Source organism: Theropithecus gelada, chromosome 19 (genome assembly GCF_003255815.1).
Source record: "Theropithecus gelada isolate Dixy chromosome 19, Tgel_1.0, whole genome shotgun sequence".
Classification (NCBI taxonomy): domain Eukaryota; kingdom Metazoa; phylum Chordata; class Mammalia; order Primates; family Cercopithecidae; genus Theropithecus; species Theropithecus gelada.
The window spans coordinates 24,317,265-24,328,943 of record NC_037687.1 but is presented as its reverse complement, the minus strand read 5'-3'; the positions used below and the strand labels follow the sequence as shown (position 1 = coordinate 24,328,943).

The 11,679-nt window shown below is 44.9% G+C and overlaps 1 protein-coding gene across 7 annotated transcripts in view; it reads right to left on the bottom strand.

The window, feature by feature from the left end:
* The window catches only part of SAE1 (SUMO1 activating enzyme subunit 1), an 83,386-nt gene that overhangs the window by 50,977 nt on the left and 20,730 nt on the right, over positions 1-11,679 (bottom strand). For all 7 annotated transcript variants that reach the window (XM_025365741.1, XM_025365739.1, XM_025365743.1 and 4 more), the window contains exons 3-5: positions 9,759-9,932; positions 6,452-6,594; positions 3,660-3,759 (exon numbers count right to left, since the gene is read on the bottom strand). In XM_025365741.1, the coding sequence (XP_025221526.1) occupies positions 3,660-3,759; positions 6,452-6,594; positions 9,759-9,932 (417 nt within the window). The remainder of the gene's footprint in view (positions 1-3,659; positions 3,760-6,451; positions 6,595-9,758; positions 9,933-11,679) is intronic.

Here is an 11,679-nt window from a genome sequence, read left to right as displayed (position 1 = left end):
AAAAAAAAAAAAAAAAAAAAAAAAAAAAGAAACGTAAACATGGGAGCATGACAGTGGCCTTTTACCCTAAAGGTTTTCCAGAATGATCCCGATGTTCACACATTTTATCCTACCATCCTCCTAATATGTCACATTACCCTAGAAACTTCAGGGGGATCCTTCTTTGTAAATCATAGGGTGAGCCTATGCCCGTACCCACTGTCTACGCTCTCGCCTTCTTCCACAGCTGTGTGACCTTGGTCAGGTCACTTAATTTCTCGTAGCTTCTTTATCAGCTGTAGGTGTGGACAACAAGACTGCATGTGATTCCCTGCGCTCAACACTGCCTTGCACACAGTAGGCATTCTGCAACTCACAGAAAGAGCTGGCTGTGGCAGTGAGGGCAGCCAGAGCAACTCTGCCCCTACATCAGTCTTTCAGTTTAAACTACTTCCTCGGACGGAGCACTGCTCCGGGCTCTGGTGCCTGGAAAGTTTGTCCCTCACATGCCAACACAAACAACTCTTCCTCTGGGAAACCTTTGTGGGCACTTCCTCATCACCACCTCATTGCTCTCTCCTCTGTCTCCTGAACGTCAGTGTCCATGTGAGGCTTGTGCCCGAGACCTGATTGTGACGAAATCTGTCTCAAATCTTCTCCTGGGCACCAAAGAAAGCAAACAAACTACTGAGCACCTATTTCTGGAAAAGGCATTTTCTTAAGGCCTTATTTATCAGAATGGCACAGGTGCTAGAAAGGCCCACCAGCTTCCTAGAGGGTGTGAAAACCACAGGCTGTTTTTCCTTTTTGTTTTTTAACGTTACTAATTTAGGAGCACAAAGTGTACCTTGAAGCAAAAGTGGCTTTACAACCTTTGATTAAACCTAGGGAAAAGGGGGAGGGGAAGGGAACCCTAACCAGAAAACCTTTCACAGGAAACAGGAAGCGGCTGCTTCCCCACCCTTACCCTGCACTCTGAGCACAACCCAACTAGTTATTCTGTACAATTAGGCAGAACGGCAGCATCAGAATCAAGGAATCTTTGGTGTTGGAAGAGAACCTTGAAATCACAGGGCCATCTGTACCAAAACGGAAGGAGGCATGTTATTGCAAGGTGACAAAGCCATGGCCAAAACCCAGTCCAGCCCACTCTGTCCGCAGGGCCCTTGGGAGGCCACACAAAGGCAAGGTTTGGAATCCCGGGGATTGTCAGCAGGAATGCACTGAATGCCTCGTAACCTTAAGGGCTTGGGGTTGGAATCTGAGCCTGAATTGTTCAAGTGTAACAGCTGACTAACAATGTCAGCTGGGGCATATTTTGATACCTTCCAGCTCAGCTCCACATAGGAAGAGGCTGCACAAAAACCTCTGTGCCTGTAGGGCCCTCCGTAATGGTAGGCAAAGGCCTGGGCTGCCTACATTCTCCTCATAGCGACATAAAGTGGTTCCCAAAAGGTTTCCAGATCCACCCCAGTGGGCACCATCAGAACTGACTCCAGGGAAACTTCCAGCTGTGAATGGCTAACAAAGCTAGGCACTCTCTCCATTTGAATGTGAAAGACCCGCCTCAATCAGAGAAGGCCCTTAAGTCATAAAACCCTTCACACCAAGGCCAAGTGTCACACTTGTAAGAGGGTGTGATTTATAAACTGACAGCACCCACAAAGCAGCTTTTGTACTCCTCCGTTTGTTAACAATTTATCTCCCCCCACCAAATTCATGGAGCTATTCAGATAAATCTTGACTGGGCCTCAAAAAGAAAGAAAGGCAGAAAGAAAGGGACCCAAGTTTTGGCCAAAACACCAAGGTTCACTCTGGATAATTACGGTTCTGTGAATAGACACTAAAATTAGGGCTTAATTCCTCTGTATCACACTTACAGCACCAAACTACTCCAACACAAACACAAAAAGAGAAAGAAAATCTCCAACGCCGCCTTGCTGGAGAGTCTAAGAGTTCCACTTTTGTGGTTTTCTGCAGTCTCTTTTGTGGTTTCTGAACTCTTTAGAATCCCCTCGTTAGCGTAATTTAACTCAACATTCTGACCAACTGTTTTTCTTTCTCAACATTTAAATCTACAAAGCAAAGAGTAAATATGGGCTTGGTCATGTCTTTCCTCTCAGTTCAATGAAACCAGTTCTGGCCCCTTCATCTTGCTTTCCCCATCGCATGGTTCCCATCTCAGATTCCAGCACTAGCAACAGAAACCATCGTCTTCTGACCCCTTCTCCACTCCTTTCTATAAATGTAATTATTGCACCTGATCCAAATAGAGGCTGAGCACCCTAATATAAACTACATTAACAAATATGAATCTGATAACACCTGTCAACATTGAAAGACTTTTCTTATTAAAGGTTGTTTGGCAAAAGGAAAAAACAGGCAAAGAAAACTTTTTTTTTTTTTTTTTGAGACAGTCTCGCTCTGTCACCAGACTGGAGTTCAGTGCTGCCGTCTCGGCTCACTGCAACCTCTGCCTCCCGGGTTCAAGCTATTCTGGGTTCAAGCTACTGCTGGGACTACAGGCATGCACCACCTTGCCCGGCTAATTTTTATATTTTTAGCAGAGAAAATACAAAAAATTTTTTGTTTTGCTTTTTTTTGTTGTTTTAGACAGGATCTTGCTTTGTTGCCCAGGCTGGGGTGCAGTGGTGTGACCATGGCTCACTGCAGACTCCACCTCCCAGGCTCAAGCAATCCTCCACGCTTAGCCTCTGAGTAGCTGGGCCTACAGGTGCTCACCACACCAGACACATTTTTACTTTTTTTTTTTTTTGTAGACACAGGGTCTTGCTATTGTAACCAGGGCTGGTGTTTTGCCACTTAAAAAAAAAAAAAAAGTTTTCTGGTCGGGCATGGTGGCTCATGCCTATAATCCCAGCACTTTGACGGGGGCTGAGGCAGGTGGATCACGAGGTCAAGAGATAAAGACCATCCTGGCCAACATGGTGGAATCCCATCTCTACTAAAAATACAAAAATTAGCTGGGTGTGGTGGCACATGCCTGTAGTCTCAGCTACTCAGGAGGCTGAGGCAAGAGAACCTCCTGAACCTGGGAGGTGGAGGTTGCAGTGAGCTGAGATTGCACCACTTCAGCCTGGACACAGCGAGACTTCACCTCAAAAAATAAAAATAAAAAAAAGAAGTTTGGAGCCGGGCACAGTGGCTCACGCCTGTAATCCCAGCACTTTGGGAGGCCAAGGCGGGTGGATCACCTGAGGTCAGGAGTTCGAGACCAGCCTGGCCAACATGGCGAAACCCTGTCTCTACTAAAAATACAAAAAAAATTAGCCAGGGGTGCTACTTGGGAGGATGAGGCAGGAGAACTGCTTGAACCCAGGAGGTGGAGGCTATAGTGAGCCGAGATCATGCCACTGCACTCCAGCCTGAGCGACAAGACAAAAATTCCGTCTCACAAAAAAAAAAAAAAAAAGTTTGGGACAGAGCCTACAAAAGTTTGCATTTCTCATTGTCTTGAAAAATCCCATCTGGAATCACTGGGCCCACATTCCCTCACAGCAACAGCTGGCTGACACTAAGCTGTGGCAGTCTCCCTTTAGATAGGACAAGCACTCGCCCCACTCCTTCAAGAAGTGCTTTCTCTTCTCCTTTTCAATCATCATTGCCCGTCCCCTCCAAGGCCCTAGGGTTTCTGACCTCTGCTCCCACATTACACATACCTTTTTGACCATCGTTGTCTCAGAAGAATCAAGTTTTGCTCTCTTGGTATCAGGCCCATCTTCTACTCCTTGGCTAACTTTGGCAATTTTAGTTTTCTCCCTAGAGGGTGACAAGGGGAGGGAATGTAATTTTATCCTAGGAATCATGCTACTGGAATCAAAAAAAGCCTCTCCAGGTCACAGATTGGGATGGTGGTTAAGGGCAAAAGCTTTGGAGTCAGATCTCGGTTCAAATCCCAGCTCTGCCATTGATAACATGATGAGTCTGGTACTCACACTGTTGGGCACTCAGGAAATTACCGCGGGAAAAACAGAACAGCATACGTTGCTCAGCACACTGCCAGGCACACAGCTGCTCTCAATAAATCAAAGTGATTACTTTGTAAAGACTACTTGAATCATGAAATAAATAGCCAAACTTGGCCGGGTGCAGTGGCTCACGCCTGTAATCCCAGCACTTTGGGAGGCCAAGGTGGGCAGATCACTTGAGGTCAAGTGTTTGAGACCAGCCTGGCCAACATGGCAAAACCCCATCTCTACTAATAGTACAAAAAATTAGCCGGGCGTCGTGGCGTGTGCCTGTAATCCCAGCTACTCGCGAGGCTAAGGCAGGAAAATTGCTTGAACCCAGGAGGCAGAAGTTGCAATGAGCTGAGATCACACCACTGCACTCCAGCCTGGGCAGCTGGGTGAAACTCCGTCTCAGAAAAAAAAAAAATTGCCAAACTTAATTCTGCCCCTCTGCTGTGGGCATCTTATGTTAAAATAATCTGGACTGCTTTCCACTACTATGACTTCTTTAAAATATGCTCAAAGAAGCCAGGCACAGTGGCTCACGTTTGTAATCCCAGCACTTTGGGAGGCTGAGGTGGGTGGACCACCTGAGGTCAGGAGTTCGAGACCAGCCTGGCCAACATAGTGAAATCCCATCGCTACTAAAAATACAAAAATTAGCCGGGCATGGTGGTGGGCACCTGCAGTCCCAGCTGCTCGGGAGGCTGAAGTAGGAGAATAACTTGAATCCGGGAGGTGGAGGTTGCAGTGAGTCAAGATCGTGCCATTGTACTCCAGCTGGGTGAAAAGAGCAAAACTCCATCTCAAAAATAATAGCTGGGCGCGGTGGCTCATGCCTGTAATCCCAGCACTCAGGGAGGCCGAGGTGGGTGGATCACCTGAGGTCCGGAGTTTGAGGCCAGCCTGACCAACATGGAGAAACCCTGTCACTACTAAAAACACAAAATTAGCCGGGCATGGTGGCACATGCCTGTAATCCCAGCTACTCCAGAGGCTGAGGCAGGAGAATGGCTTGAACCTGGGAGGCGGAGGTTGTTGTGAGCCGAGATCGCGCCACTGCACTCCAGCCTGGGCAACAAAAGCAAAACTCCGTCCCTAAAAAATAAATAAATAATAATAATATGCCCAAAGAACTAGATTATCCTAAAGCCATAAAACACTAGAGTTAGGAGATGTCTGTAACATGACTGTCCTTCCCCCATCTTGATTTTACAGGCAAGAAACTTGGAGACCAGAGAAATTTCAGTGATTTGCCTGAGAGGCTGAACAAGAGAACAGTTCTCAGTCTCCTGGTAGGAAGCTCCTACCTCACAGAGCCTGTCTTTCTTTTTGAAGGGGGTGGTCAGAAACTGCAGCCAAAATACCTAACTCATATAGTTTTACAATAACAGATCATCTGCCATCTTTCACCCAGAGACTACAAAGTCAAAACACTACAAGTCCTGTCATGTGAGAATTACCAAATTCTGCAGCCTCAATGTTCAACATGAGAGGATGAGGTCTGTTTGTTCTACCAGAGTCGTCTCTCTGGATATTGGATAGCTTTTCCAAGGTAGACTTTGGCTGAATGTGCCTCCAGAGTCACTCAACTAACTATTTTGTACTCATTTTACTATCTCTCAACTTGAAAACATGTAAGTAGGCCAGGCGCGGTGGCTCATGCCTGTAATCCCAGCACTTTGGGAGGCCGAGGTGGGCGGATCACCTGAGGTCGGGAGTTCGAGACCAGCCTGACCCATACGGAGAAACCCCATCTCTACTAAAAATACAAAATTAGCCAGGCTTGGTGGTGCATGCCTATAATTCCAGCTACTTGGGAAGGCTAAGGCAGGAGAATCGCTTGAATGTGGGAGATGGAGGTTGAGGTGAGCCAAGATTGCGCCATTGCACTCCAGCCTGGGCAACAAGAGCAAAACTCTGTCTCAAAAAAAAAAAAAAAAAAGAAAACATGTAAGCCCAGGCTGGGGAACAAATGTTTACAATCAGAGCAAGCCTTCCCTATGCAGAAAATGTGACTTTACCACCTGAAGCCCAGACTGATCAAACAAATACCCATGTGGTGTACTTTTACTGCTGTAAAACTCTGCTTGCTTTAGGCTTTAGATTTAGTCCATCATTTTGGAAAGCAGGGGCATACCTCCTAAAATTCTGAACCCACAATCTATTGTATGTGGCAAGTTGTTAATGACTTGGTTTCAGAATGTTCTAAGTATTATAATCAAATTATTTTCTTAGATGGTTGTTTTCTACCAGTAAATAAGACTAAATTTTGAAAAGTGTTATGTTGTCATCTAGGCGCAATGGCTCATGCCTGTAATCCCAGAACTTTGGGAAGCCAAGGTGGGAGGCTCACTTGAGCTCAGGAGTTCAAGACCAGCTTGAACAACATAGCTTAGATCCTGTCTCTACACATAAATACATACATACAGACATAATTTTAAAAAAAAAGTATAAAAAGGAGAAAATGTTACATTTTCCCCGCCTCTCCCAACACTTACTCTACAAACTCATGCTCTCCTAGATTGGCAAATGTGTATCCATGGTAGCCAAAAACATCTCCTGTAAAGAACTTGATGCTATTTTTGTGACAGATCTGGTCAACTTTAACTATGACATCCCTGGAGCAGCAAGTCAGACACACCTGCAGAAAGAAAGAAATTGGCTGGGTGTGAGTTTTGCATACTGTGAATCACTGCCCTGATGTCTAAATAAATCTTAATGAACAGTCTCTCTGGGCATGTTTAAAACACGTTTCAAACTGGTACAACAGGTTCTTTGCGTCCTATGGCTAGAAGACAAAAGAAAAGTTGCAGGTTTCAATGTGTAGAAAATATAAGTTATGAGACTGTCATGTTCTGCAGCCAAAATAAAATGTGTTTAGCTAAAAAGTAAAAGCCATTCAACAAATGTTTTCTGTAATCCATGAACACATACACATCTCATAGTTTTCATGAAAAAAAAATAACTTAGCAAGTTGTTTCTAAACCGTTAAATCTATTAAAATCCAAATAAGCTACAGTGAGAAGTAAAACCAGTTTTTTAAACTGACCCAAAGGTCATGTTTAAATACAAGCGCTTTTTTTCCCCCTCCTTTTGATTGATATGTTAAGATAAAGAAGATAAACAAGTCCTGTTGAGATCATTTTTCCACAGATTGCGGTGTGAAACTTTATCTGAATTTAAGGACAAAAGAAAAGGTTATAGACCAAGTGACCTTCCATTCGGGCTTAGACAATGAACTGGTGATTCACTCAGTGGAATTATCAGTGTTGCTCTGGGGCCTCCAGGTTGTATTCCAGTAAGTTGAGGTATTGGAAATGGCTAAGTTCTACTGCACAAAATACCGTCTTTCTGGGAGAAGCTTTGTGATCATGGTCAAAAGACAACTTCCAAATTGCACGTGCTTTCTCCTGAACAAAAGGGCATTTTCACTTGATAGACCCTCTTTGCCATTGTCTAGCAGCCTGAATACCGAAATAACACTCACAGAGAAATGTGTTCCTTTGGTGTTTCAAAGGATGCAGCCACCCAAGGAAAAATCCCATCTAAAAGGTAAGAAATCCACAGGTGAACATGCAACCAATTGATCAAATGGAACCTTGCAGAGTCTAAAGTAACTATCAAACCTGCAAGGACCAGCCAAACACGGCCTGCAAGGCAGACAACATAGTCCCATGCACACAGATTACACAATCAACTGGCCTCACACTTCAGTTTTGTTTTTTTTTTTTGAGACGGAGTCTCGCTCTGTCGCCCAGGCTGGAGTGCAGTGGCCGGATCTCAGCTCACTGCAAGCTCCGCCTCCCGGGTTTACGCCATTCTCCTTTCTCAGCCTCCCGAGTAGCTGGGACTACAGGCGCCCGCCACCTTGCCCGGCTAGTTTTTGGTATTTTTAGTAGAGACGGGGTTTCACCGTGTTAGCCAGGATGGTCTCGATCTCCTGACCTCGTGATCCGCCTGTCTCAGCCTCCCAAACTGCTGGGATTACAGGCTTGAGCCACCGCGCCCGGCCCACACTTCAGTTTTAACAAACCCTCTCTCTACTTCTACAAGTTCGAGGGACACCTGGCATAAAATAAATGTGGTTACTGCAGATAAGAAAATGAAGACTTATGCCCAAATGGAAAGTGTCCCAATACCTGAAGTTAAAAAATAGAAAGGACTAGGAAAAAGAAAACAGGACAAATGCACAGATGATCCATCTTTCCAAGCCCATATTTGAACAGATGCACATATGAAATAGAAAAGTGTAAAAACGGCCGGGCGCGGTGGCTCAAGCCTGTAATCCCAGCACTTTGGGAGGCCGAGATGGGCGGATCACGAGGTCAGGAGATCGAGACCATCCTGGCTAACACGGTGAAACCCCGTCTCTACTAAGAAATACAAAAAATAGCCGGGCGAGGTGGTGGGCGCCTGTAGTCCCAGCTACTTGGGAGGCTGAGGCCGGAGAATGGCGTGAACCCGGGAGGCGGAGCTTGCAGTGAGCTGAGATCCGGCCACTGCACTCCAGCCTGGGCTACAGAGCGAGACTCCGTCTCAAAAAAAAAAAAAAAAAAAAGAAAAGTGTAAAAACGGGAGGCTAAGGCAGAGAACTGCTTAAACCAGGGAGGTGGAGGTTGCAGTGAGCTGAGATCATGCCACTGCACTCCAGCCTGGGCGACAGAGTGAGACTCCATCTCAAAAAAAAAAAAAAAGAAAGAAAGAAAAGTGTAAAAAACAGGCTGGGTGCGGTGGCTCACACCTGTAATCCCATCACTTTGGGAGGCCGAGGCAGGTGGATCACCTGAGGTTAGGAGTTCAAGACTAGCCTGACCAACATGGTGAAACCCCAACTCTACTAAAAATACAAAAAATTAGCCAAGCATGGTGGTCAATGCCTGTAATCCCAGTTACTTGGGAGGCTGAGGCAGGAGAATCACTTGAACCCAGGAGGCGGAGGTTGCAATGAGCCAAGATCGCACAATTGCACTCCAGTCTGGGCAACAAGAACAAAACTCCAACTCAAAAAAAAAAAAAAAGCGTTAAAAAACAAACTACCTAACCCAAATTCTAATCTCTCATATAACATACTGGGACCTTTCATTTGAAAAACTAGTAGCTCATCTATGACTATTTCACAGTTCTCAAGATTTGTTAAGCGTTTCCAGAATGCAGGGAACTATGTCTGAAAGGTCGCAGACATTGACAAAGAATTTAATTTATCCTTTCACCTCCGCATAGATTTGGCAGTGAAACCAAATGAGGCTGGATATGCCTCATTTAGTTTATGACTACAGTGATTTTTCTCTAGTTATCCATGGCAACATGGTCAACGTGACTGTGAGAAACAGACAGACAGACATAGATAGACCAAGATCAGGTGTGCTTTTTCTTTAAGACAAAACACAAGCTGTAGTTTGATATTTCCAACAAAAAAATGCCTCTGCCACAGAAATTAATCACCAACTTGTTAAGTTTTCGGAAGAAAACATTTGCAATAACATGGATTAAAGTTATGTGCAAAGATTCTGGAAGGAAGACAAAACACCAAAGACGAAACCTGGCTGAGGGAACATATGCCCAGAGAAGAAGCCAGCAGACAGCAAGTCACCAATAACTACAGCAGATCCAACAGACTGGACCTCTCTAGCAACACATTCACACAATATACTAAGCCTAAACAACAGAACAGCTTATACATTTTATTGGGAAAAAGCTCAGAATTTGATATTTGAATGCTCTCAGATTGCTTTGGGATTTGAAAGTACACAACTAGCACCTTAATTTGTTTACTTCCCACAGCAGATTTTACATCAAGAAACTTACAGCATCAAATTGAGTGAAAAATGACTCTGGTTTCTTCTCTATATCCTCAGTGTCCACCTTCACATCCACCATGGGGTTGAGATTCTGAGCTCGCTCCAAAGAGGCTTCAGCCCTATTTCGGCCAACAGACCCAGTACGAATCAAGAACTGAGCTCCAGGATCTTCGGGAGATACCTAGGAATAATATATGTATTTTTTTAATTATTGAATTTTTAGGGAAAATAAATCTGAAAGACAATCTTTAAATTTTAAAGCATAGCTAAAATACCTACCACTTAAATTTTTTTTTTTTGAGACAGAGTCTTGCTCTGTCGCCAGGCTGGAGTGCAGTGGCGTGATCTCGGCTCACTACAACCTCCGCCTCCCGGGTTGAAACGATTCTTCTCCTGCCTCGGCCACCCAAGTAGCTGGAACTACAGGAGCGCACCACCACGCCCAGCTAATTTTTGTATTTTTAGTAGAGACGGGGTTTCACCACGTTTGCCAGGATAGTCTTGATCTGTTGACCTTGTGATCCGTCCGCCTCAGCCTCCCAAAGTGCTGAGATTACAGGCATGAAACACAGAGCACGGCCCTAAAATGTATTATTGTTCCTGTAGCAATTTTCCTTATGCAGGCTTCCTTCCAAGGCTTTAAAATGACTTTAAACTTTTTTTAAACTGGTCATTGATGGTTAAAGAGCACCCCCTTGTGTTTATAAAGAAAATTCACTCTCAACAAAAAAATCCATGCTTTCTTCTTCTATGCAAATTTGTAACTGCTAACAAATGACTGATGACCAGTGGCAAGAATTGACTAAATACTTAGCATGTGCCCAACTATAAGTATTTGGGGAAATACACCAGTAGTTTACAGAATTAAGTCTCTGTCTTCCAGTGGTTTAAAAGTAGACCAGTGTGGGCAGGGCACGGTGGCTCACGCCTGTAATCCCAGCACTTTGGGAGGCCGAGGCAGGTGGATACCTGAGGTCAGGAGTTCGAGACCAACCTGGTCAACATGGTGAAATGCCGTCTCTACTAAAAATTCAAAAATAAGCCAGGTATGGTGGTGTGTGCCTGTAATCCCAGCTACTTGGGAGGCTGAGGCAGGAGAATCACTTGAACTCGGGAGGTGGAAGCTGCAGTGAGCTGAGATCATACCACTGCACTCCAGCCTGGGCAACAGAGCAAGACTCTGTCTCAAAGAAAAAAACTAGACCAGTGTGGAGTGTGGCCTGGCACAGTGGCTCACATCTGTAATCCCAGCAATTTGGGATGCCAAAGCAGGAGGATCACTGCTTGAGGTCAGGAGCTCAAGACTAGCCTGAACAACACAGAAAGGCCCTCTCTCAAAAAACAACAAAAAACTGCAACCTCATGAGAAAACTTATTAAAAAAAAAAAAAAAATCAAACCAGTTCAAAAATCAGACAAAATTAACAATGCTTGAAATGAACTTTTAAAAAATATAGACAGACTAAGGCCAGGCGCGGTGGCTCACGCTTGTAATCCCAGCAGTTTGGAAGGCCGAGGCAGGCGGATCACCTGAGGTTCAGAGTTCAAGACCAGTCTGACCAACATGGTGAAACCTCAAAATTAGCCAGGCATGGTGGCGCATGCTTGTAATCCCAGCTACTCCAGAGGCTGAGGCAGGAGAATCACTTGAACCGGGGAGCCAGAGGTTGCAGTAAGCCGAGATTGTGCCATTTGTACTCCAGCCTGAGCAACAAGAGCAAAACTCCGTCTCAAAATAATAATAATAATAATAAATATATATATATAGACAGGCTATGTCATCCAGGCTAGAGTGCAGTGGCTATTCGCAAGCACGATCATAGCACATTGCAGCCTCAAACTCCTGGGCGCAAGTGATCTTCCCACCTCAGCTTCCCAATTAGCTGGGCTGCCAGGTGTGAGCCACCACATCCAGTTTCTTTCTTGAGA